Source organism: Vulpes lagopus, chromosome 21, assembly GCF_018345385.1.
Source record: "Vulpes lagopus strain Blue_001 chromosome 21, ASM1834538v1, whole genome shotgun sequence".
Lineage (NCBI taxonomy): Eukaryota > Metazoa > Chordata > Mammalia > Carnivora > Canidae > Vulpes > Vulpes lagopus.
This window is the reverse complement of record NC_054844.1, coordinates 12906618-12933899: the sequence shown is the minus strand read 5'-3', so window position 1 is coordinate 12933899 and position 27282 is coordinate 12906618. Positions and strand designations below refer to the sequence as shown.

At 43.8% G+C, this 27282-nt stretch overlaps 1 protein-coding gene across 1 annotated transcript in view; it reads left to right on the top strand.

The window, feature by feature from the left end:
* Positions 1–27282, top strand: part of GRIN2B (glutamate ionotropic receptor NMDA type subunit 2B) — a 420281-nt gene that overhangs the window by 388309 nt on the left and 4690 nt on the right. Inside the window, exons 12-15 of the mRNA XM_041735346.1 lie at positions 15282–15442; positions 17290–17477; positions 20061–20299; positions 22859–24742. Coding sequence (XP_041591280.1) covers positions 15282–15442; positions 17290–17477; positions 20061–20299; positions 22859–24718 — 2448 coding nt within the window. The 3' untranslated portion in view covers positions 24719–24742. The remainder of the gene's footprint in view (positions 1–15281; positions 15443–17289; positions 17478–20060; positions 20300–22858; positions 24743–27282) is intronic.

Sequence of the window (27282 nt, the reverse complement as noted above, 5' to 3'; positions counted from 1 at the left end):
AACTCAGTAAGAGAACTTTGGAATAGCTTCCTAATGAATGGCTGAGACAATATCCCCATTAGTGCATATTTCCTCTAATGATGTCCACTCAGGATTTTAAAAATCTAAATGTGGAATGGACTCATCTAGATTATTTTCCCAAATAGTGTGTTGCAGTTCATAGACAAGCTGTCCTGCCAGTAATCCTGTCCCTTCAACCTGTTTGCTTATTCTACAAAAAGTCTCTTCACTAAGCCTGGAATGAACTATACCTTGGCTTTTATTTTAAGTGGAAAAGTACATTTTGACACGTTTATCTGATGCAAACTTGAAGGTATTCCTCTGAAAATTCACATCAGACCAAGCTAGTGAGGCTAGATGCAAAGAGGAAGGCATGTACAGGTGGTATATTGTTGGGAGCAAGAGTTCCCAGGTAACAGTGACTCTGTGTCCCTAAAAAGCTGTCTAAATTCAAGATATCCTGTAGGCAGGCCACCAGATAAGCATCTGATCTAAAATCTGGAAAAGACTCTGAAATAAGTTTATTTCTCTCTCAGGTTTTCTTTTTTACATTAATATGTTACATGGTATAACATACTGATAATATTTAACATATTTATAATATTTGTCTCTCCCTAGTATACTGTAATCTCCATGAAGATAAGAATTTTTGTGTCTGTTCACTGATATATCCACTGTAACTACATAGAACCTTGCAAATATAGGTGCTCAAATATTTGTTGAACAGATTAATAATTTAGCCAATGATTGACTAAGAGTTATCTAATTCATATAGTGTTAATAGTTAAACCAATACTTTTCTTTCTTTATTAGCCATTTGGACTTGAGAAGCAGTAGAAGGTAGTTTCATAACTAACGGTTTAGGGGTAGGTAATGTAGATTGGAAATTTTGACATTTATGGTAGCAGATAGAATTTGCTCATCTTGTGGTTTCTACTATTAAATCATCCAAACTGAGCAAGCAATATTGAAGAAGAATAGTGAATGAATGAGGTCTCCAACTATACTGCTATTGTGGTTTGTCAGATCATAAATTATAAAGTGATTTCAGGACTTATTTGGCTAGATACTTGACTTCTTTGAATCTCCGATTACTCCCCATCTCCTGTGTGAGAGGAATACAGTAGCCCATCCGTGTGTTCATGTGCCAAGCCAACATGGTTCTCTGGATGGTGAGACCTCGCCTTCTCAATCAGCCAGCTGTTCACTGATCGTTTCTGCTTTCGAATGACTCCTTTAACAAGAAGGGGCTGACCCTGAAATATTGCAACAGTGCTGCTTTCCACTTTCATAGGGGAAAAGAGATAAATGATAACAAACCAAGCTTATAGAAAGAAATTATTAAAAGCAAAAACGGTTTCTAAGATTTTCCTAGAATAAATACAAGTGAAACATAACCTCCTAAACCATCTATGGTCTGTGTCTAAATCCCTGCATAGCATCCACATCCTGGTACCATGATGCAGAGCAGGTGTCCACTTAATATGTCTGATTGAAGGGTAACCCTAAAGGGGAATGTGAATTAAACATAGTTCAGAGTGGTTTTCAACAAAAGAGTTGGAAGTAAAAGGACTTTTTGGCCTAACCTTCAATCAATTGGCAAAGTTAAATTCCATTCCTATACCCATATGGCTATTGATCTTTTACTTTTGTAGCCCTCACCTTAAAATAATTGTATTACCATTGTAGCTGGAGGCTCATTAAGGATGACTTCAGCACGTTGGGCTCCCATTATCCCTAAAGGGCTGGGGCATGCTGTGGCTCTGGTGCAGTGCAGGTGCCAACTGGGCACTCTCAGTACATGTGTGGTAACAGGAGGAAGGAGGGGAAAAGGAGGGCAGGAGCAGGGGATGGCTGCTTGGCCTTAGGTAGTTAATAAAATGCCCAGGCCTCTGTCTCTGGCTGTGTATAGTGAGGAAGTCACTCAGTGGGCATTTTTCAAACTGTGTTTCACAGCCTGATAGTGTTCTGGGAAATATGGGTATTCCTTAAAAAAAAAAAAAAAATCCATGACAAAATAGATTTGGGAAAATCCTGCATTGGGGTTAAATAAAATTTCGTTACTAAAGGATTTGTTAGAACTCTCTCCTGGGGAGGTCCACTGTGAACCCCAGAAACGATGCAGTATGCACTGTTGGATCAGTGAATCTCCCTCCTAGCACTGACATTCTGTAAACTGGAGTGGCCCGGCATAGGGCTGACTTTATTGACCAAAGCAAGAAGTTCCGCTGTGCTGTAAATGGGTCGCAATGTGACCCTGTGTACACATGCTGGCATTTCCATTTCTCAGTGTGGAATTGACTAATCTGATTGATTGCCAGGAAAGCAGAGGTGTGGCTGTCCCCCATGACATGCCTCTGCCTCGATCCTTACTTACCCTAGGCCCCCGGCTGGCACAGTCCATTGGCAGTCCTACCCTCACCCCGGCTTCAAGTTAGGAATCTCAGGTTATCATGCTAAACAACTGGAGCACCCCTAAATTCACTGGGTAATCTTGCACATGGAAATCCTAGAGTAACCTTCAGTCCCACAAGCTTTGTATGAGCTGCTAGGGCTGCTCATGAAGCTCCAGAATCCCAGTTTCCATGGTGAATCCATCTGTACCCTTTACTTAAAATCTTTAAAGGCCATTTCTCTTTGCTAGCACCCACAGCTTTTATAAAATACCTGCAACATTCTGTGTACTCTGATAGGTTGATCTGAGAGGTGAAGTGCATGGCAGTAACACCCCTTTATAAGTTTCACTTGGGGTGGATGTAGGGAGCACAACCACGGCCACCTGTCACACACAGGATGACTTAGGGATAAAAATCAAATGCCATAGTCCTTACACTTCTGTTTCATTTCATCTGCATGTTACCATAACCATCTCCAATTCTGTCACATTTTTGGTGCCAAAGAAATACTCATATGCATTGTCAAGTCCTAAATTTGACAAGCTCTTGTGGGATCTCAGATCTGACATATTTTTTGAAGGGAAGATGGAGAAGGTGCCAGGAAAGATGTCCTCAGCTAGCATGAGGACAAAGTAACTCCTTATTCACCAGATATGCCAGAGTAGCACTAGATCTAAGAAATACTGACATTCAATTCTGTGCTACATGCAAATGCACTTGCCGGTAAGGAGTATATATCTAATGTTTTTTTTTTCATACGTGACAAGTGTATCCACATTTGTGTTGTTCAGTTCATGTGTTCATTTGTCCATTCACATCAAGAGCCTCCTGAATGCCAGGCACTGTTCTAGGCACTACTGATACAGCAGTGATCAACGTACATAAAACCTTTGCCTTCACATCACTTGTATTCTAAAAAAGGAGGGAGAAGAAAATAAATTTTAAAAAGCAATTATTGACAATATCAGGGTAAACTGCTAACATAAAGCAGAGAAGGGAGACCATGAGTGTTGACAGAGGAGCTGCAATTTTAAATTGAGTGGTCAGAGAAAGCCTCAGTGAGAAGACCATCAAGTCTGATCTGAAGTTAGTGAGGTAGTGATGGGTATCTGCAGCTTTCCAAGCGAAGAGAGAGCATGCTAAGGCAGGAGCTTGCCTGCTTTGTTTCTGGAACTGCTAGGAGGCATGTGGCTACTGAGGGATGGGCGAAGGAGTATAGTGGCAGATAAAGGGTGAGATGATACTGACTACATCTCTTTCCCTCCTTGGTCTCTCTGGGTATACAGGCAGATTTGGATCCCATCAGGGCTCACGTTTGATGTCTTTTTTATAAATTCCTCCCATTATATTGCCCCTGAAAATGGTCCAGACCCTTAGTCATTTTCCAGTAAGTGTCCCTGCTCCAGCCTCTCTGCTCGTCAAGTCCTATTGCTGTAGCTGAATAATGATACCTAAGCACACAGCGTCCTTCTGCAGCTTGGCCATTCAGTGCTCTACGGTATAGCTTTTGTCTGTGTGCCAGCTCAGTGTTCCATGCTTCCATGTACGAACATCCTTTCCAACTTCAGTTAAATCCCAGTGCTTGGTCCCTTTACACCTTTGCTCGTGCCATGCCTCTTGCCCTGAGTGTACTCCCCACACCTTTGCCACTATAAGTCCTGGCCAATCTGTGAGAGCTCCATCTCTGCCTCCTCTCATTAGCCTCCTAATGCATCCTCTCATAGGATGATCTCTGCTCCCTCTAAACTTGTAGAGCCCTTGCTTGCCTTACATCTCATTTGGAACTTGGCACACTCACCTCGTCATTGGATTCTTCTATCCTACATACATTTACTGAGCACCAGTTTTATGTGCATAATACTCTCTGACACGTTTTATAGTTATGTGAAGACCCTGGATTTGAATCCTTGTTCTACTTGTTTCTAGCTCTGTAGCCTTATTCAAATTACTTACCTCTCTGTGCATCAGTTTCCTTAAATGGGGATAACGGTACAACCTTGTAGGGTTGATGGAAAGATTAATAAAGTATTGTATGTCAGTTGTATGATACGTTATCATGAAGTGTTAGCTGCCCCTGTCATGATATAACCATTTTAATTTCCAAATAAATGGCAATAGAGAGATTATGTCTGTTGCCTCATTTCATTTCAGATATTCAGTTCAGAGCTCAGTGACTTACGCATGGATTATAGCCATTAAATGTGCATTGATGATATTTTATGGCCAGACCCAAGACTTTGCCAAACACGTAAGATGTCGGGGTACAGATATAACATGGCAAAGCTAATATTGAAGTAGACTCATCTGCTCAGATCTCCTGCTCGGGGCCAAACTTCAGATAGCTCACAGAAACCCTAACACCAGTCTCTGATTTTATGAAATAATTTAGAAAATACTTATTAAGGTTCATATATCCAGATTTTGCAAAATGCCAAAGAGTTACTATGAGGAAGACTAATAACCAAATTCCAGGAATCTGACGAACTAGTATATTTTGTTTTCTGTATGCTGTTCTGGGGGTACTGCCAGAGGATAGTGACAGCAGAGGGCATTCTGTTCCCTCCCACACCTCTTCCCCACCAGAGCCTGTCATGGGAGTCCCAGCTCTACGCTGAGCCCAGAGAGATGAGGGACTCCTTCCGTAGCATCACAGTATCCAGAGCTATGAAGACATACTTACCAGCCTCTCACAGATTTCTTCATATGCAAACTTTAATGTGTTGGCCACTATGGACAACCAGGCCTAATATTAGGAGAAAAAACGAACAGAAATTACTAAGGCATTGAGTACTTACTACATGCTAACTCACTTTCTGGAAGTAGCAGAATGGGTTCAGGTTCTCCAGGGGCCCGGGAAGAGAACTAAATTAATTTTGGCACTTCTATTATATGCCTGTGTCTTCTAACTACATTCTATCATGTTATTGTTATTACAGTTCAGTCACCTTCTCTGAGTGAATTTGAACAATATTCTCTTCAATGAATAATTTATGATTAAATGTAGAATATTTTTTTTTTCTTCCTATCCCATCCCAGATTATAACTTTCATGAATGTGAAAGATCCGACATTCTAATCCATTGCTGTATCCACAGCAAGCTCATTATGGGGAGGGTCCAGCACTCCAAGTTTCGAAATGGAGGATTTGTAACGGGGTGTTATACCTTATTTTTCCTCTTAGAACATTGTTGAAATTCAGTTTCAAAACAAATTGGCTTGTTTGTTAAGTCACTCAGTTAATAAGTGATGGGGGTCAGATTTGAACTTCAATCTTTGGAGCCCCCAGTGTCCACCTACTGTTTTATCGTTAAATTGTCCCTTCAGTGTAAGCACAGAGTGCCTCTTTGTCCCATTTGTTCCAATCATTTATGGGCCATGGGACAGTGAGGAGGATCATGCCTCAGAAAGCCTAAGATATATGTTACCATCTGACCACCTTTCCCTTTTGGTCAAACAGGGACTATGGTCCCAAGGAAGAGTGTGGGGAGGCTGCTTTCTCCAGCCACCTCCTTCCATCTTTAAACGTTACTCAGAGTCTGAAGTCACACACATAGACCTGCTTCATCCTAGTTAAACTGTAGATAGGATATTACTATGGGAAGATTGAGCAGCAGACAGAACAGTAAGATAATAATAGTTGCTGTGCTTAAAGTAAGTAGCCCATAGGGAAATTGGGAAGATCAAAAGAGAGAAGAGATGGAGCACCTGGATGGTCAAGTTGGTTCAGTGTCTGACTCTTGATTTTGGCTCAGGTCATGATCTCAGGGTCGTGGGATCAAGGACCATGTCAGGCTCCGTGCTGGGCGTGGAGCCTGCTTTAAGATTCCCCCCCCACTTCTCCCTCTCTAAAGAAATAAATTAAAATTTAAAAGAAAATCTGTTTAATTTTTTTAAATAACAAAAAGAGAAAAGATCCAAAAAGAATTGCACTCTGAGCAGTGGGTGAGATATGATGCAGCACTTCCATTCCTGGGTGTTTACCTTAGAGAAAGGAAAATTTATGTTCACGCAGAAACCTGCACGTGAATGTTACAGCTGCTTTTTTTTTTTTTATAATTACCCCAATCTGAAAGTGACCTAAACGTCCTTACATGGGGAAATGGATAAACCAAGCTGATACATCCATAGAATGCAATTCTACTCAGCGATTAAAAGGAATGGCCTACAGACACATGCAACCGCATGGACGCATCTCAGAGGCATTATTGCATGTACAAAAAACCATCTCAGAAGATGACATCCTTTATCATTCTCTTTGTATGACATTCTGGAAAAGATCAAATTTATAGACACAGAGAACAGATTAGTGGTGGCCAGAGGTTAAAGGTAGGGGGAATGAACAGTAAAGGAGTAGCACAAGGGAGTTTTTTTGCGGGGGGTGGGGGGGAATGGAATTGTTCTGTGTCCTGATTGTGCTTGTAGTTACAAGATTCTATACGTGGTTAAAATTCTTGGAACTCATGGGGATTTAGTGTTTCATAGATGTGTAGTTTCAGTCGGGGAAGATAAAAAGCCCTGGAGATGGATGGTGGTGATGGTTGCACACAACAGTGTGAATGTGCTTACTGCCACAGTACTGTACACTTAACAAATATTTAAAATGAAAGGTGGCTCAGTTGGTTAGGCCTCTGACTTCTGATTTCGGCTCAAGTCATGATCTCATGGGTCATGAGACAGAGCCCCATGTCAGGCTCTGCATTCTGCGGAGAGTCGGCCTGAGATTCTCTCTCTTCCTCTGCCCCTCCCCCTGCTCATGCTTGTTCTCTGTCTCTCTCTAAAATAAATAAATAAAATGAAAAGAGAAAAGAAAAAAATTAACACTAAATGTTGTGTTATTTGTATGTCACCACAGTTTAAAATGAATGAATGAATAGAATAACAAATTTCATAAAAATAGTAAAAGTCAATAATAAAAGAAGTGGTGAAAAAGGGTATGCATGGTAATGATTATGAACATGAGGGTGCTGGGAGGGTCAAAAAGTGGCCTCTTCAGGATTCTCATATTTTGCCACCTCCTCATCATTAGGAGCACAGGCCAAAAGCCACCCTTGTATCTGAAGCCTGCCCACCTCCCCCCCACCCACCCCAGGGGTGCCTTGGAAGGCTGAGTGGCATTTGGGCATTGATTCTCTTTGTGTTTCAAATGTAAAAGCAGGCATAATGGGATGAATATTTATGTGTGGGATTGTTGAGCTTTAAAGACAAAAGCCCCTAGATTCAGTGTCCCATGTGGATGGGCCCTGCAAGCAGGACATACAGGATCCATCCCTGCAAGGTCGTGGTGCTGCTTTGTCCTAATCTGCACATGCTGATCAGACTCCACTGAATGAGAAGAGCCATGGTTCAGGACAGCCAACTACCCGGAAAGCATTTTCCCACCACCCTCTTCGTGTTAGTAGAGCAGCTGTCATTCACAAGCTCTAACTCTAATTAACCTTGATGGGCTTCGTCTGGTGGTCGGCACAAAAGCCTGCAGCACACAGTCACCATTCAGGAGAGTTTTTGTTTTCAGAACCTGCTCTTTCTCCTGGAGTCACGGCCTCAAAGACTTCTCTGCAGATAGGCTCCCTCACTCACCGTGGAAACTAAACAGTGTGGGAGGAGGAGTCTGGGAGCGGAAGGATTCTTCAGTGTAAACCGATGTTAGCTTCCCCTCTCCATCCTTCCAAGTCCAGCCGCCCCCCCCCCCCCCCCAGCTAAAATCCAGCCTCCTTGGAGAAGCCTTCCAGGCTGCTGGGGGCTGCCTCTCTCTTTTGGAATTCTAGCGGCACTGGCCCATGCCTGTACGGTCTTGTATTTTACCTCCTTGTGCACCTGCCACCTTTCATTTTGTTGGATGATAGGGCCAGAGTCTGATGATGTGTCTGTTCCTCCTTACTCCCCGGGGTGTCCAGACCATTGTGGGAGCTCTGGTCCTGCTCTGCAGCTCTCTGTCTCAGTCTTCCCACCTGTTCATGCGGACACCTCTGGGCTCTTTCTAACACAAAACCCCCCCTTGACATGCTGCCTGAGTTCGTCACTTGCTTCTGATAATGATGAATGACAGTCACAATAATAATGTAATAGTAGCTAATATAGTAATAATAGCTAATATAATGTATTTATCATCTGCCAGGCACTGAGCTAACATTTTGCCCAGATGAACTGGTTAAATACTAAGAAGCCTCATGAGGCCGGCGCTGTTAGCTCCACTGTACAAATGTGGAAACCAGGGCACAGAGAAGTTAAGGGAGGTGCTCCAGGTCACACAGCTCTCTAGCAGCCGAGCAGAGGATTTGAATTCAGACAGTCTGGCTCCAGAGACTCTGCTGTTTCTTATCCCTTAGAGCATGAACTCTAGACTTCTTTGGACAGAATTCAAGTCCCTTTGCGAGCCAGGCCCTGTCTCCTTCTTCAGTCACATCGACCTCCAGTTACCATGACCATGTCTGTTAGGCTCTGACAGTGACAAGCTGCTCATGATCTCTAGTCACGCCCAAACTATCTCACCGCCCCATGTTTTTGGCACACTTGTCGCTCTCCAGAAACCGCTTTGCTCCTCTTGTCCAGCTGGAAGACTCTCCCTTCTAGTCTTGACCCCTGTGCTGCAGCTTCTGGAATGTTCTTGAGGACAGTGCCCAGTGCTCTGTGCCCTAACTGCTGTGTAGGCACGCTGCTCCATAGCATGCATCACCAGGCCAAGCTTGCCCCCTTGTCTGGCCTGTGCATCTGCTCTTCCCTGGGCCCGATACACATTCCTCTGGTCTTTGCATGCCTGTTTTCCTTCACATCAAATGCCACCTTCCCAGAGAGGCCTTTGCAGGACAGCTGGTGTGAACTTACTCGTCTACCAGTCACTTTTCCCTCTATCTAACAGCTGTTTCTTCATAGCACCTAGTTTTCACTATGTGAAATCCTCTATGTTCTGGTTACCTACTGCTGCACAGCAAACTACCCCAACACTTAGAGGCTTGAAGCAAGAATCCTTTCATGGTAGTTGACTCTTTGTGGGGGTCATAATTTTGGGCAGGTCTTGACTGGGTGATTCTTCTACTTTGTGAGGCATCCACTGGGGTCATGCAGTGCTCATCTGGTAGCTGGGCTGGGCTGAAGCATCCACAATGATTTTCCTCTAGTACCTGGTACCCTGGCTGGAATGGATGGAAGCCTTGGCTAGGCTGGGACTGTACACAGGACTGTGATGGCTCCGGCAGGGTGGCCTCGGGGTTCTTGGACTTTCTTAGAGTGGACTGCCTCCCCTGAAGCAAGGTTCCACAGGGGCCAGGTGGAAACTGCAAAGCTTCTTATAACTAACCTCAGAAGTCCCAGAATGTTCTTTCTGCACTTTCTATTGGCCAAGCAAGTCACCAAGGCCAAGCCAGAATCAAGGGGAGGGAACAGAGACCTCACCCCTGATGGGACAAATAGCAAAGAATTTGTGGTTGTCTGTTAGTCCACTACATTCAAACAAAGAGGCACTTACTATTTGTCTCCCTCCTTTACAGTGTGAGCTCTCTAATGGCAGGATCTCAATCTTCTTAATACTGTGTCCTCAGCAAAATAGCATGTGCACATGGCAGATGCCAGTAAATTCTTGCTGAAAATCTGTATGAATGAAAGAATAAAGGAATGAATAAAAAAAACTGAATGAATGTTTACATCTCTGACTCTCTAATAGTTAAATCTCTTGAAAACAAAGGTTGATTTTTTTCATCTTTGTATCCTTAGTTCTTAATACAGTTCTCTACACTAATAGCACTTGGCAAATATTTACCAGATGAGTTGATGCATTTTAATTATTATAGTTAAGGGAGATAATGTGAGTTATTACCAGCAAATACATAGGTGTTGGACATGTGTAACTGCTATGAATGAATTAATAATGCCTTAAATACATGAAAATAAGTTGATATGATTATTCAATAAATAAAACGAAATGGACCAGATCCCCACTTACCCTTACCCCTTCTCTTTGCAACAAGCTGTATGAGAGGCCCCAGGACCCTCCAGTCCCATCATCTTTGGGTAGGGCAGGGACCTTTACTCCTGTCCTTCTAGCACCTTTCTCCTGGGATGGCTGCCAGGACTATTTCACTTTGAGGTTATTATGATGGGGGCTGAATGATGGTCTGAATAGCTAAGAGGGCTGAATTCTGTTTCCCTTCCACTGTCCAGGGAGATCAAGTGAAATTACAGTTCTCTTAACATTCAGCATTGTTTTGCCCTAGTGCAAGTGTGTGCTTACAATAATTGCTGGAAGCCATGTGTTGATTGCAGAGGGTGAGCGTGAGTCAGCAGTTGATGTGCCAGAAAGGGAAGGATACCCTCACATGTGGCCCCATTTACAGTGTGGGGCTTCACTCCCAATGAGCAGGAATAGGACTAGTCAGCCAGCATGTGAGCGGGCAGTGGGAAGGCTCAGTTCCCAGAGGAAGCCTCAGCTTATCCTCCTCCTTCTCCACATGACCTCGAACAACTTACTTGGTCTCTTGAAGGCTTCAGTTCCTCACCTATGAAGTGGGGCTGACCCTTAAGGTTCCTTTCTTATTACGTTTTTATTTCTCCATCTAAATCTGTTTGTATAATCCCAATCTCAACAACTCTGGAAAAAGATTACCAAGTTCAAGGAAGCCCTATAATGGCCAAAGGTGGCCAATAAGGAATACTGTATAAAATTCTCTACTGTAAAATCAGACAGAGCTTTTTAATCTAATGTTGGTCTCCTTAGTATACTGAGGTTTTTAATTTTTTTTTAATTGTTTCTTGGGGTCCTCCCTGTTCTGTGGATTTTAAGACTCCTGGTTCTTGACAGTACAAAATGTTACTCCTTTCCAAAACCCCAGAGAGCATTGATTACCATTCAGGTTAAACAAGTGCCATATAATGCCTCACAGCCTGGGGTAAGTTTTATTATAGTGGAAGTGTCAAGGTATTTGGAAGATTATTCTTTCCTTCTTCCCCATAGGCCTCATTGAACATGTAGTTCTCTGTGGCCATGGATTTTAGTCAAGTTCAAGGTCCAATGACAGTTTAAAAAAAAAAAAAAACCTGAGTTTTATTTAAACCTCACAAGCTGGGACAAGAATTTTCAAAGGAAAATCCAAGCTCACTTCTGCTTCTGCTTTGGCTAATTCTGGGGCAGTGCACTCACATTCTTGGTCCCCAGAACTGGCCTAGTTTAAGGAACAAATTAGAGAACAAGAGTTTTCCATCTTAGGAAACATTGGCTAACATGAGACAATTTTAGATATTAAAGTTTCATCCTCATAGAAGCCGTTAATAATTTTTAGAATCCACCATGTGCCAGATAATTGTGTTGCGTGGTTTCCTATGCATTATCTTATTATTAATTAAAAAATAATACTTCCAGAGAAATGGGGCTCTGTGAATTTAAGTCACTTGCCCGTGTTCACGCAGTTGGTCAGAGAAAGAACTAGAAGCCAGTTGCAAATTATCTGCCTCCAAGACTACTGCTTTCCAAGGACTATGCGCTTTCCCATTCTTTCAGTGCTGGCTGATTTCTTTGATTGTTTCCTTATGGAGGCTGCTTCACTAAGAGCCTTGCTCTGTTATCATTTATTTCCTTTAGATTTTTAATAGCTTTAATCTATTTTTAAATATTTTCTCTACATTGGTGACTTATCTCTTTGTGCTCTTAACTGTGTCTTTCAAAGAGTTCTTCATTGTGATGAAATCTAATTTTTGGTGGATTGTGCTTTTGGTGTCATATGTAGAAATCTTAACTCAGGGTTACAAAGATTTTTCCTGTATTTTCTCCTAGAAATATTATACTTCATATTTAGGTGTACGATTCACTTTGTGTTAATTTCCCTATATCTCACAAGGTGTGAAATGAAGTCCCCCCCCCTTTTTTTTGTATTTGGACATTTAATTGTTCCACTACCATTTGTTGAAGACACGCCTATCTCCACTTTATCTGCCTTTGCACTATATGTGTGTTGGTCTATGGATGGGCACTCTCTTCTGATGATCACTTATTCTCTCTATGCTAATATCACACTGTCACCATCACTATCACTTTATGACAAGTCTTACAGTCAGATCTTGTAAGTTCTTCAACTTTTTTTCTTTTTTGCAAAGTCATCTTGGCTATTTTAGGTCCTTTATCATTTCTTTAGTTTTTATTTATTCAAGGACATAGTTATAAAACAGCATTGAAAATCTGAAGATAATTTAAAATTTAAAGTTATGAAAGAGTAGTACAGAAACTTTCCATAATCTAGCTTCATCAGGAAGTGAGGCACTCAGGGCATCAGATTTCATTTGGTTGACCAAAATTATTGTGTGTGCTTTATGTGGACTACCAATTAAAAAAAAAAACTAGATATGTAATAATTTATACTGGAACTGAACTGGACATGATTTCAACTTTCACTGATGTTTCAGAAAAATACTTTTGGCCCTAGAATATTTTGGTCATTGTAAGCATCAGTTGTCATTATCCTAGCAAAGTGGGGAATTACCAATTACAGGGAATTTATTTGTTTGTATTGCTACCTACAAGAGTACCCCACTCTGCTTTTGATTTGGGGGATACCTTTTTTTCAAACAAGTGAAGTGTTATAATTGACAGTGGTATGCATAGCATTCTGTCTCTTCCAATAAAGCTTATCCCTGTTTACTTAACCATACAATCTGCTAGGGACAGTGAGGAGTGCTATTAATTAAGCCAATTGATTCCAGATAATGTTAGCCATTACTACCACTGTGTGACATTGAGCAAATTACTTGTCCTCTTTGCCTCGGTCTTCATCTGTGAAATGAGAGGCTTGGACTAGTTAACCTTGAGTGGCTTATACAACTCTAAAATTCTTTGACTTTTTTATTCACGTAAAAATCACAACCCTTTCAAAACCAATTAGACAAAAACTCTTAGTGGCAAAAAGCACTGTGGTAAGTCAGGCTGGGAGCCTTTTGAAATAGGAAGTAGTGGTCTTTTGATGCATCGCAGATTGCCTAACACCACGGTATGACTCTACTTATAACTATGGCCAACTCTGAGCACCAAAGATAGCATTTATGGCTCTTGGAGCTATGATATTTTGTGGCTTGTGAAATCCCAATATTCTGAGAAGCTCTTGAGCTTTTCAGGTCAGGGCAAAGGGAAAGGAGAATGGACTCTACACAAGTCCAGAGGTTCCGAGTACTCCTGAGTTGGCCAGTTAGATTTTCTAATATATCTCCAAAGTAAATGGTTTAGTATTAAAACAAAAAGTACTTTAAAAATATATATTATCTTTCCTATGCTAAGGCAGAGAAGAGCTACTCTGGTCATTTCTATCTGATTACTGCTGTACTAACAGAATAGGAAGATTCGAAAGTATGACGTTTACTGGGGAATGCAAAATATAGACATGAGTTAAAAATAGTATAAAGAATCTTTATTGAGGACTTACTGTGTGCAAGGTGCTATGCCAGACACTTCTTATACATTATATCCTTTAATCCACACAACTGTCTTAAAAAATAGACATTATTGTCTCCCTTTACAAATGAGGCAATGATGCACAGAGAGTTCATGTTACTTGCCCAAGATCACACAGTAGTAAGTGGCTGAGCTGATCTTCAACCTATATCTTTCTCAATCTAGAGCTTAAAGTCTTTTTTTTTTTTTTAATTTTTATTTATTTATGATAGTCATACAGAGAGAGAGAGAGAGAGAGGCAGAGACACAGGCAGAGGGAGAAGCAGGCTCCATGCACCGGGAGCCTGATGTGGGATTCGATCCTGGGTCTCCAGGATCGCGCCCTGGGCCAAAGGCAGGCGCCAAACCGCTGCGCCACCCAGGGATCCCTAGAGCTTAAAGTCTTAATGACTATATCAGAGACTAGCTCTCAGAACTTAGCCAGCTCATTTAGTGTGTAATTGCATTGTAGTATGATAGAAACTAATAAAATCAAGTACTTTTGGGTGGACTTGATGGAGGAAAGAACTCACAGAAGGTGTCCTGAAGAAATTGCTTCGAGTTACATTTTAAGATGAACGACATGAACTGACCTCAAGAGAAAAGTGAGTTCATGCTAAGGGGACAGACTATATGTGGCCATGAAGATACAAATGAATAAATTATTTGTTCAGGAAGCAATGTACAGACTTACTCATTGCAGGGCAATACCAGAAATAAAGCTGATGTCATAGGGTGAAAAATCCAAGAAATTTCACTTTGTTATGCTGAGCACTGGAGATCCATTCTCAGTTCTTTCTTACGCAAGGAAAGGAACATAATTAAAACATATTTAGTTTTACAATTTATTCTACAACTCATGTAGAATAAATACGGGCTTTTATTTTTTTATTATTTTTTTAATACGGGCTTTTAATGCATCAAGGAAGGTCAAGAAAAGATTTCTTAGCAAAACATATTTGATACCCATCAAATTATTTTCAGGAGTACATTGTAGCTCATCCCACTAAAGTCCTGTAGCCTCAGATGGTGCAATGACAATGTATTTAGTCCCTTTAATTAAGAAACCTGGAAACATATTTTACACAATTTTCGGGTATAAAGGTGACTAAGCCACTGCAGTTAAGCTAACAGCACACTCCCATCATCACTGGTATTGTGTAGTATGCATAAATGGAACACGCAAAAGTTATAGATTAAATCCAGGATTGGGAAAATAGAAAGCTCTCAACAATATGTATTAAATTCAGTTGAAGTCTTCTTTCAGTTAGCAACTGTTCCTGAGTGAGGGCTAATGTATTTGGTGAATTATAGTTGGGTCCCTTCCATTAAAAATCCACAATTGCTAACTTAATATCTCTTCACATTTTCTGAAGCATTTTCTTTCTTTCTCTTTCTTTTTCTTTCTCTCTCTTTCTCTCTCTCTCTCTCTCTCTTGCTCTCGCTCTCTCGCTCTCTCTCACTCTCTTTCTCTCTCTCCAGTTCCAGAGACCTAATGACTTCTCACCCCCTTTTCGCTTTGGGACTGTGCCCAATGGCAGCACAGAGAGGAATATTCGCAATAACTACGCAGAAATGCATGCCTACATGGGAAAGTTCAACCAGAGGGGTGTAGATGATGCATTGCTCTCCCTGAAAACAGGGTAAGAACTGCTTCCAAGCTCAGAGTCTTTGATATGTTTCTCACATTTATTAACTGTGCACTGAATCAGATATATCATGCTTGGGTGCCAGACAAAGTTAAAGCAAAGAAGACTGCATTTGCTTTCTATGGATTTCCAAGTTAAATTTGATAATATAATCCAGGCCAGTGCACAAAGATTCCTATGATATTATATACTTCTATGTATTTTTTTTTACAAATTATATTCTACTTGCATTAATGTAACCATGAAACAAGAATGAAATAGCCATAAAAGTTGAAGGGAAGAGTCAAGGCTAAGGTTCATGTATTATGCATGAAATGAAGACCGATTGACCAGAAGATGAAAATGATGATTCTGTGTCTTGTGGACAAGGGATAAATGAAAGAAGAAAAGAGTGAAGATTTTTAGACAGCAAACAGTGAGAATGTGTTGACTGATCTCCAATTCCAGCTTTTATTGGTGTCCTTTGATCCAGCTTTATACTCTAGAAAATATTTGTTTTTTAAAAGGAGCTCACGAACTGCAAATACGTTGGCTTGCATAATCCCAGCCACATTGGTCCCTTTATTCATTGGGCTTTTAGAAGCCACAGCTGTGGAATAAGACAGACAATTGAGCATGATAGATGTTGGGACTTTGGGGTGAAGGTATTTATAGCTGATTTTCTGTGTTGTATGACAACTAGCAGCACTTGGACCTTCCAGTGGCTCCAGTTCTGGAAGAGCCACCCAGATGCATATTTACTTAAATACTGTAGACTCTCTCTTATCACCATAAAGTCACAGCAGATTTCAGGAGATGGGATTTGGGTATAGAATTCCCTTGGTAGGTAGTCTGGCCCCTGGTACAACCACAGTTGTTGATCATATCAGAGCTTTGGGGTTTTTGCTGTGCCACTTTTCTGTAGGGTACTCATGGGCCTTTTGAAAAATGTTCTGTATCTTACCATACCAGATACCAGAAAGAGTTTTTTTTTTTTTTCTTAAAGAGGGCTAAAACTAATTTCCCTTGCAAAAGTGAAGGGTATGATGCATGCTTTTCTTTCTTGTAGACTTCTCTGTATTACCTACCTATATGGCTATATCTGAATTTCTTTCTCTACTTTTGATGTGTTTAAATGTTGGTTTGAAATATTGGTCTCTGCCTTCCTGCCCTTACCTAGACCTACTCCCCCCTCCCTATATATTCCTTCCTTAGAAAGCACAAAATATAAAATGAGATTCTTATATGTTTAGGAACTTAAGAGATCTGAATTCTTCTACATGTTGGGTTCTCCTGTAGTTATGCACATTTGCTGTTAACACGAGCCTGTGCTGCTACCACCCAACTACTCATTTCTTTCCTTGTGCTGCAAAACAGAATATTGAAACCTTTCTGACCACAAAAATAGCAACGCACATCTATTGAAACACATACACCTACACCTAGCCCCACTCTGGACTGTAATGAACTGAGAAATGAAAAATGTTATATAAATCTAACCCATGCTATTTGTTGTTATCATTGTGATGGTTACTTTTCATTATTTCTGTTATTATTTTTATTGATTCCTTTTTACTCCTTCTCCTTTCAGACACAGCTTATGAGTTGGCTTGGGGCCCGACTTACATTCTCATCATTCCCGGTGGGAGGGAAAGAACTCCTCCTTTCAACCTTAAATCACATAAAGAACAGCCTAGGATTTAGGCTTTAGATTCTGGCTGAGTTCCAACTCAAGCCTTACTTTGAACCAGTTTTCCCCATAGTTTGCTGGAACCCTACTGCTTCATATTAATGGCCCCCATAGGTAGTTTTGTACTAAAATTCCTCCACTGGATTGTTTGTTTGCTTCTTTTTTTGCACAGGAAACTGGATGCCTTCATCTATGATGCAGCAGTGCTGAACTACATGGCGGGCAGAGATGAAGGCTGCAAGCTGGTGACCATTGGCAGTGGGAAAGTCTTTGCTTCCACTGGTTATGGCATTGCCATCCAAAAAGATTCTGGGTGGAAGCGCCAGGTGGACCTTGCTATCCTCCAGCTATTCGGAGATGGTGAGTCACAGAAGGAGAAAGTGCTCGTTTGGGCTCTTCTGATGGTCAGTGCAAAACACCAACCTTTCTTCTCCACTCCTGTAAGCCCTGCATTTCCAGAACAGTATTTCGCAGTATCCTGTGAAACTTGGGGTATAGGTATTTGTGTCCTAGGGCTGCCATAATAAAGTGCCACAGCTGAGTGACTAAGATAATAAAAATTTGTCTCACTGTTCTAGAGGCCAGAAGTCCAAGATCAAAGTGTCAGCATTGGTTCCTTCTGAGGACCTCGAGGGATAGTCTGTTCCATGCCTCTTCCCCTAGCCCATGGTGGGCTTGCTGACAACTCTTCAGCATTCTTTCACTTGTTGACACATCACCCCATGTCTGCTTTATGTTCACATGGCATTTTCCCTCTGTGCCTGTATTCTCTCTATATATGTGTTTGTCTGATTTCCCCATTTTTAAGGATGCCAGTTACATTGGGTTAGAGTGCCCACCCTACTCTAGGATGACCTCATCTTAACTAATTCCATCTGCAGTGACCTCATTTCCAGATAAAGTCACGTTTCAAGGTACTGGGGATTAGGACTTCCAACAGAGGAATTTGGCAGGGGAGGGGGTGTTGGGGGGAAACACAATTCAAGCCATAACTGGGTGCAATTTGGGAGAGAGGATTAAAGTAGTTGATCAAGGAGGTGTGTCTCAGGATTGCAGGTTATGATCAAAGCTTCAAGGATAAAGTATGAGAAGCTAGAATTAGATGTTCCAAGCAATCTTTTTGCGTGTGGCCAGAGCAGTGGATAGGACTTCCAAAAGGTCTCAGCTTTTCTTCTATGTCCAGACAAAGGGCATATATACTTGTGGCCATCTATTCATTCTTCTCTCCCTCCCATTTTCCTCTTTCAGCTTGATGAGGTAGGAATCAGGCACAGGATCCCCTGAGGCAGACACTCATAAGGCACTCCCCAGTGTCATTCTGGCAGGAGACCGAGCAGCCAGTTTGCTTGAAAAAAAAAAAATCTCATCTCCAATTTCATTATACTGTGTCTTCTGCATCCCTCTTCACTTGTTGTCTAAAGTACCTACCCTTCCTGTTAGCCTCACAGAAGCTAATCCAGTTATGGATGAGCAGCCTGACTCTGCTTGGCCCCACAGGCCATCAGCCAGGCCGTTCTCTAAATCATGTCTACAGAACCTTTTCTGATAGGGATGAGATAAGAGGCATCAGAACACAGCTGGATTTTCAGACTCTAGGTGAGGTTAGCTGTTCTATTCGTTAGGAAAGTCATAGTTTGATCAAAGAAATGAGTAAAAAGTGCTTTGGTTACCGTTGGAAAGACTAGGGGGTTGTAGCTGGAATGCTAACAAGCTGTGTGGGTATGAGGGCTTCTGTAATTCTCATGTTGCTATCACTCAAAGGCAATAACAGAGCCTCTTCTATGAGGAAGGACAGCAGAGGAGACGATTGGCAGAAGCTTCCCAAAACTCTAGTCAGTTTACACAAAGTTCAACTTTTTAACCAAACTGGAATCATTAGAACAGGCAGTTTTCTTCATGAGATTTTCAGATTTTTATTTTTTTGCCTTGAATCAGATGCATTCTAGGGCACATGGATTCCTTCATTTTCTTTTGTTTAAGGTTTCTGCCTTTCTAATTCCTAGTATCCAATGAAGTGAATAAAGATTATTGACCCTGACATGAATCGAATTAATCAAAGTTTCTCTAAGCAGTGTTACAAGGAGGCAGGTCTGAATTTGGTGGTCTCCTTTGATTCAAGCTCGCTCCCCTTTACTCTTAATATTTCTATTTCCCTCTGCAACAAGAGATCAATCAGTAAGTATGAGGGTCAGTGGAGAATCAATCCATCTCTCTGCGTATCTCTCTATCCCTCCTTGCGCAGCCCAATCTGATTTGCATATTTGTGAGAGCAATTTTCTGAATCTCAGTTTGATTCATGTCATTTCTTACTATTTACCGAAGAAAATTCAAAGCTTACTTTGTCTGGTTCTCAAGCCCTCAGCAATATTGCTGCAACTTTTTTTTGTTCAGCTTCCTTTGCCTCCTTTCACTCTTTTGGAGCTGTTCTGCATGTCTTTCCCAAACAAGCCTTGTGTTGGCCCACCTTCCTCCCATTGATCATGCACCATTTCTGCTGCATGTAGTGCCTTTTCATGCGGGAGAAATTAAAATTCACCTGTTTGCCATGCTCACCTACCAGTCCTACCTTCCTCATGAAAACCCACTGGCCACCCACTCACAAAATTACTCTCCTGAATTTGAACCCCAGTTACCTGCATATTGCTAGTCCTATTGATTATTTATATATCCATTTGCACTGGATAGATAATGGAGAGCAGAGATAATGCCTCATATCCTTGTGTCACTGCAGTACCCACATTAAGCTGTCAACTGAATGCTGGTTGAATACATTGATGAGTTAATATATAGTGGTATTAATAAAATTACTGTGAACTTTATTAATTTTCTTTCTGTCTCTCTTTTTTTCTCTCTTCTCTCATGTTTTTCTCTCTCTTCCCTAATACCCCACCTGTTCCCCTGCTGTCTTTTCTTTATCTGTTCCCCTTTCTGCCATGTCTCCAGGGGAGATGGAGGAGCTAGAAGCTCTTTGGCTCACTGGTATTTGCCACAATGAAAAGAATGAGGTCATGAGCAGCCAGCTGGACATTGACAACATGGCAGGAGTCTTCTACATGTTGGGGGCAGCGATGGCTCTCAGTCTCATCACCTTCATCTGTGAACACCTTTTCTATTGGCAGTTCCGGCACTGCTTTATGGGTGTCTGTTCCGGCAAGCCTGGCATGGTCTTCTCCATCAGCAGAGTAAGTGGTTTGACTGAGGTGCTGGGAGCTTGTGAAGGACAGCTTAGTCTAGCACTCTGCAAAACAGAGAGACCCAGAAGAGCACTGACCCCAGCCTCGTAGGGGCTTTTAGCTAGGCTAAAGCGAGACACTACATCCTATACGTTTCCCCTAAGGGGTCGGGTGATATAATTTCAGGTAGCTCAAAAAAATGGGTGATACAGTTTTTCCTTCAAGAAACAGCTTTGTGTATGGGATTTGGGCATTTGGTTCTCAATAAGAACTAGCAGATCTATCAAAATGAAAAATTTGGCCTTCTACCAAATGCCTTCCATCACCATTAGTTAATTCTGTTTGGACTGTATTAATCATTTAATCTTTTTTTTAAAAATCACATTTCTATTCAAATAGTGAAATGTAATGTATCTCTCTTACTCTGACATACAAAGATATATCACTGGTAGTTCCACTCTTCCACTCTGTCTTAACCATGTGTGAGCAATGGGAAGTTAAAGAGCTTTATAGAACCTTCAGAAGTAAGTACTGACCCACAATACATTTATATTCTAGAAACTTCCTTAACTGGAACAAAAGCACTACTCTTAAGTTGTTCTTTATTTAGATCTCTTCCACTTTCCTGGTCCAAAGTGAGGATTTGGGACTCAGTTTTAGATATGAATAGAGGATCACAGGGAAGGGGCGGGGAAGCAGGCTTCTTTTAATTTTGTCAATAAGATTATGGGATTCATTCATGAGAGGAGACCTCAGATGTCCTTTTAGAATAGAGGTCCAGATTTCAGATATAACTAACTCTGGCTCTAATGGAGTTATGTAAGAAAATGGATTTCTCATTAAGTCGTTCTGTCTTTTCATCATTTTCCTATAGTATTTTAGTGATAGAAAACAGTTTCCTCTCTAGCTGTGAGCTGATTCAAGCCATTCAGTAACCTGTAAGCAGGAGGAAGGAAATGTGGGGTCCCTGAGCCACATTGTTCCACTGCGTGGTCCTTTCTAAGATCCCAGATAGGGTAATGGCAGAAGCAGTGGGAGCTGGTGGCCTGTAATAGAAATGCCATTCATAGGCCTGCAGTATAATCAAGGCCTCTGCAGAGGAAGAACACTTGGCACTTTCCCTTGGCCACAATCAAGCAGTGTTAGAGAGCAAGGAGGGTAACTTTACCTTGAAGATCTCGAGTCTCGATACTGCACTCTGGGACAGTGAGGTTCACCTCATCTAAACCTCTCTTCGTTCTCACTTAGCAGCAGTTCTCCATTCTAATCTTCTCCGTTCTTGTTCCCATCTGTTGGGGCAACTTCCCTACCCAAATCAATCCCCTTTGTTTCAAAGACCCCATTCAAATGACCTCCCCTTCACCTAATTCCCTCTCCAGGGAGAAAAGTTCCAAACGTGTCCACTTTTCAAGGCAGGGAGCAAGACATTAGCAGGTTGGCTTGACTTGGGACTTGACCCCGACTCATTACCTCTCCTTGGATGGTGTTCTTCAAGGCCTGGTACAAGGAGTTGTATCCAGGGAGTTCTCAATCAATACTAATTTGTCACGATATTAATTATGCATGATAAGATTAAGTGAGTGAGAAAGTTTAAGAAGGAAACCAGGAGCTAAAGAGAATAAATGAGAGGCTCAACAGAGGAATTATTTATTTCTATTTAGTACTTGCTATCTGTCCCAATTCCGCCCTCCCACGGTGCAGGGCACAGCAGGAGAAAAATTATTCTTTGACCCCAGGGCTCCCTTACTCTCTCTGTGAATTTGGTTCACACTTGGCTCAAGAAGAGAACCTGGGTGGCTCAGAGCAGTTGAGCGTCTGCCTTTGGCTCACTCAGGTCATGATCCTGGGGTCCTGGGATTGAGTCCTGCATCGGGTTCCCTGCAGGGAACCTGCTTCTTCCTCTGCCTGTGTCTCTGCCTCTCTCTGTGTGTCTCTCATGAATAAATAAATAAAAACTTGAGAGAGAGAGAGAGAGAGAGAGAGAGAGAGAGAACTGCTCAGCTGCTATTTGGTGCCCAGAATCCTCAAAGCCACTCAAAATTTGTCAGAGCTGGAAGAATGGCTGTGGTGCGCTCCGAGCTCCCCTGTGCTGTACTGCCAGGCAGCAGGGGCCAGCCAGGGCAGAAGGCCCCAACATCCATGGAGCATGGCTCCTGGCAGCTGACGATAAGTTTTGCCATCAGTTGATATCACAACCTCATTTTTAAGATCTGGAAACCTAGGCAGAGGAAGGAAAATCAGTGCAAGTCAGTGGTGGAATGGAGGTGTAGAATGTCACGTCTTAAAATTCTAGTCTGTTTAGTCAAAGTCACTGGGAGTGCCGTGTCCCCTCGAGGAGAGCCAAGCCACTGAGCTTAGCTCGTGATATGAAAACTTGCTAAGTTCAAGGTGATCAATCCGGCAAGCTTCCAGCCACATCGTCCTATGAATATACTAAGACTTTTTCATGTTTTCCTTGACTTTTCTCGACCAGTTAGATAGGTGGTAGTGGTGGAGGGGCAGGCGTTCTCTGTGGTCATTTCCAGCCTCGCTGGGGACCTGACCCATCTCATCCTCTTCCTGCTGCAGGGTATCTACAGTTGCATCCATGGAGTGGCTATCGAGGAGCGCCAGTCCGTGATGAATTCCCCCACCGCGACCATGAACAACACACACTCCAACATCCTGCGCCTGCTCCGCACGGCCAAGAACATGGCCAACCTGTCTGGTGTGAACGGCTCCCCCCAGAGTGCCCTGGACTTCATCCGACGTGAGTCGTCCGTCTATGACATCTCCGAGCACCGCCGCAGCTTCACGCATTCCGACTGCAAATCCTACAACAACCCGCCGTGCGAGGAGAACCTCTTCAGCGACTACATCAGTGAGGTGGAGAGGACTTTTGGTAACCTGCAGCTGAAGGACAGCAACGTGTACCAGGATCACTATCACCACCACCACCGGCCCCACAGCATCGGCAGCGCCAGCTCCATCGACGGGCTCTACGACTGTGACAACCCGCCTTTCACCACCCAGCCGAGGTCCATCAGCAAGAAGCCCCTGGACCTCGGCCTCCCCTCCTCCAAACACAGCCAGCTCAGTGACCTGTACGGCAAATTCTCCTTCAAGAGCGACCGCTACAGTGGCCACGATGACTTGATCCGCTCGGACGTGTCTGACATCTCCACGCACACGGTCACCTACGGAAACATCGAGGGCAACGCCGCCAAGAGGCGCAAGCAGCAATACAAGGACAGCCTGAAGAAGCGGCCGGCCTCGGCCAAGTCCCGGCGCGAGTTCGACGAGATCGAGCTGGCCTACCGCCGCCGGCCGCCCCGCTCCCCTGACCACAAGCGTTACTTCAGGGACAAGGAGGGGCTCCGGGACTTCTACCTGGACCAGTTCCGCACCAAGGAGAACTCCCCGCACTGGGAGCACGTGGACCTGACGGACATCTACAAGGAGCAGAGCGATGACTTTAAGCGCGACTCGGTGAGCGGAGGAGGGCCCTGTACCAACAGGTCTCACCTCAAACACGCGGCGGGCGACAAGCACGGCGTGGTCAGCGGGGTCCCGGCCCCTTGGGAGAAGAACCTGAGCAACGTGGATTGGGAGGACCGCTCCGGGGGCAACTTTTGCCGCAGCTGCCCCTCAAAGCTGCACAACTACTCCACGGCGGTGGCCGGGCAGAACTCGGGCCGGCAGGCGTGCATCCGGTGCGAGGCCTGCAAGAAGGCGGGGAACCTGTACGACATCAGCGAGGACAACTCCCTGCAGGAGCTGGACCAGCCGGCTGCCCCTGTGGCCGTGCCGTCAAACGCGCCCAGCACCAAGTACCCCCAGAGCCCGACCAACTCCAAGGCCCAGAAGAAGACCCGGAACAAGCTGCGCCGGCAGCACTCCTACGACACCTTCGTGGACCTGCAGAAGGAAGAAGCCGCCTTGGCCCCGCGCAGCGTGAGCCTGAAAGACAAGGGCCGGTTCCTGGACGGGAGTCCCTACGCCCACATGTTTGAGACGCCAGCTGGCGAGAGCACCTTTGCCAACCACGAGTCCTCAGTGGCCGCCGCCGGACACCGCCACCACAACAACCCCGGCGGCGGCGGCTACATGCTCAGCAAGTCGCTCTACCCCGACCGGGTCACGCAAAACCCTTTCATCCCCACTTTTGGGGACGACCAGTGCTTGCTCCATGGCAGCAAATCCTACTTCTTCAGGCAGCCCACGGTGGCGGGGGCGCCGAAAGCCAGGCCAGACTTCCGCGCCCTTGTCACCAACAAGCCGGTGGTCTCGGCCCTGCACGGGGCCGTGCCAGGCCGTTTCCAGAAAGACATCTGTATAGGGAACCAGTCCAACCCCTGTGTGCCTAACAACAAAAACCCCAGGGCTTTCAATGGCTCCAGCAATGGGCATGTTTATGAGAAACTTTCTAGTATTGAGTCTGATGTCTGAGTGAGGGAAGAGAGAGGTTTTAAGGTGGGTATGGGAGGGTGGGGCCGTGGGCGTGTGGTGCGCATGTCACAGAGGGTGACGGGGGTGAACTTGGTTCCCATTTGCTCCTTTCTTGTTTTAGTTTATTTATGGAATCCTGGAGTTCTGATTCCTCCTGAGGGCAGCTCTGGTGACCAGTACCATCTCTCCTTCCTTTCTGGGTCTTTCCTCCCTCCCCACCTGTCAGCCCTTCCTTCCCTGGGAAAGAATACAGTGGGTGCTCAGCCCCCAGGGGCAGAGTGGAGGAAGGAAGTGGCTGCGTGTGTGAGCTTCCTCCCAGCATGGAAGGGCTATTAGCCACCCTCTTGCAGTGAAGCAGGGAGAAGCAAAAGGAGGCCACATGAGCCCATGATAGCTCTTCCGAAACGGAACTTTAGGTTTAGGTGAGAAAGCAGAAGCGTCCAAACACGACCATTTAGTGTACTGCCTGTGAACGAAAAGAGGCTTTTGCTAAATTCTTGTCACTCAGGTGGTATCTGTTTAGGGATTCTGTGTGGTGCAGAGGGCAGGAGGCCCTGTGTGTTTATATATAAGCCAAAAAGAAAAAAATGTTTGTTTTGATGCCATGAGGCTCATTAGTGGTGAAATGGAACAAAGAGTCATTAGTGGATGACGGAAAGCACCTCAGAGATGTGTCCCATGGTGCATTTGAGGCAAGAGAGGACAGACTGCCTGTGCGTGTGTGTCCATGCACACTTGTGCAGATGTGTAGTCTACACAGGCATGCAGTCGGGGGCCTGCCTGTAGAGTAGGCAACCTTGACTCATAATGGCGTTTCTTTCAACGTCCCTAAACAATGGACTTGTGTTGGCTTATATACAAACAGACATGGTCATATGTCACCTGAATGTTGGCTGTCTGTCTCCTTCACCCTTCCCGAATGAGGAGAATGGAAGGAAGTTCTTGGCAGAGAAGATTATGTGGTCTAGACAAAAAGGTGATGAACAATCCTACAAGAGCAAGGTACAAAAGTAACTCCTCCGTGGTTCAGCAGGTTTTGACCAAGAACTTTCCAGGCAGGCTAAAGGGAAATAGAAGCAGCCATCATTCTTTTGCCCACAGTCAAGAGCAAAAGATCCTCTAAAGCTTTATTGAGCTTTTTGCCCCTTCAGCTGGCCAAGGTCAGGGGAGGAGCTAAGCAAGGCTTGGGGAATAGGGGAGTTGTTAATGGTAGGGTAAGTGAGAGAGGGGGATGTTTTCAATGCTTTGATCCCTTCTTACTTAACCTGGAGCTGGAAGAGCTTGTTCTCACCAGAATTGATCACCGCCAATGCGGAACAGATGGTTAAGGGGAGTGAGCTTGCTCCATGAGTACAGCTCAAGAGATGTGGAGGGAAGCGAGGAGATTTGGAAGAGGAGAGGGTAGGAGAGGAGAGACTCCCTCACCACCCCCACTGGGTCTGGCTCCCTGAGAATGTGACATTGAGCCCAATGTGAACATTCTCAGTAGAAGCCCTTCCCCCTTCCTACCACACCTTCTTTCCCTCCCAGCTGTACCATTCCAGAATAAACATATATATATATAAATATGTATGTTTATTTATACACACACACACACACACACACACACACACAAACTCCAGGGATGAGGGTACTGGCAGATGCGATGCCCCCTTCACTAAGTTGGAATCTTGAGAAGGCCGATGGATATTTGTCACTGCCGGTCCTGAAACTTGGGGAGGGGGTGTTCTGTGGGTCTGCTCCACTGTTCTGCCTTCCTCCCCTGACACAGGGTGGCAGCCAAAGAGCCCCGGGTCTGCCTGGAAGCTTGACTGCAGGATCTCCATGTTGCACACAGGACACATAAACCAGAAAGGTGCTCATCCTCCTCTGGAAGGAAGCTGCCATGTCTCTTCAAGTCACACCCTCCAGGGCTGCTCTTTGCCTTCCTGTCTGCCCTGACTCACCACCCTCCCCTCATTCCCCGCCCTTGACTGCGGTCCCCTGTCCTCCTCCTTGATTTTTTTACCTCAGTATCTTTCATTTTAAAGCCAACTGAAGGCCTTGTAAAGCTATGTTTCCTTTCTTAAACGAACCTGGGGGCAAGGGGCTGAACCTCTCACAGATTTGGAGAGAGGAGCACAGGAGTGCTTTACCTTAGATTCGAGGAAAGACTTTGAGAGGACAGAGGGCGTGAGGCGTCTCCAGGAGGAAGAAGGAGAAGGGCCATATAAACATTGCTTCACCCTGACTCTGTCCAAGGTCAGGGGCTCCTCCCCTCACTCTTCCTCTTACCTCACCCCTTTCAAATAAAACAACAACAACAACAACAACAACAAAAAACGACAAAAAAAAAAAAAAAAAAAAAAACCAAACCAACTAACCTAGCGAACAGCAATCTAGAACAAAGGGGGCTCTGTTGGTCTCCACTGGTGACAGAAATCAAGATGGTGTTTATTTCATATGTAAATATTTTGTTTTCTAATTAATTTTGTATAGATAAAGTGTTCTCTTGTGAGTATTCAGGGTGTTGGGCTGGAGGGAGTGGGGTGGGGATGGGAATGAGAGGGAAGTGTTTTGTTATG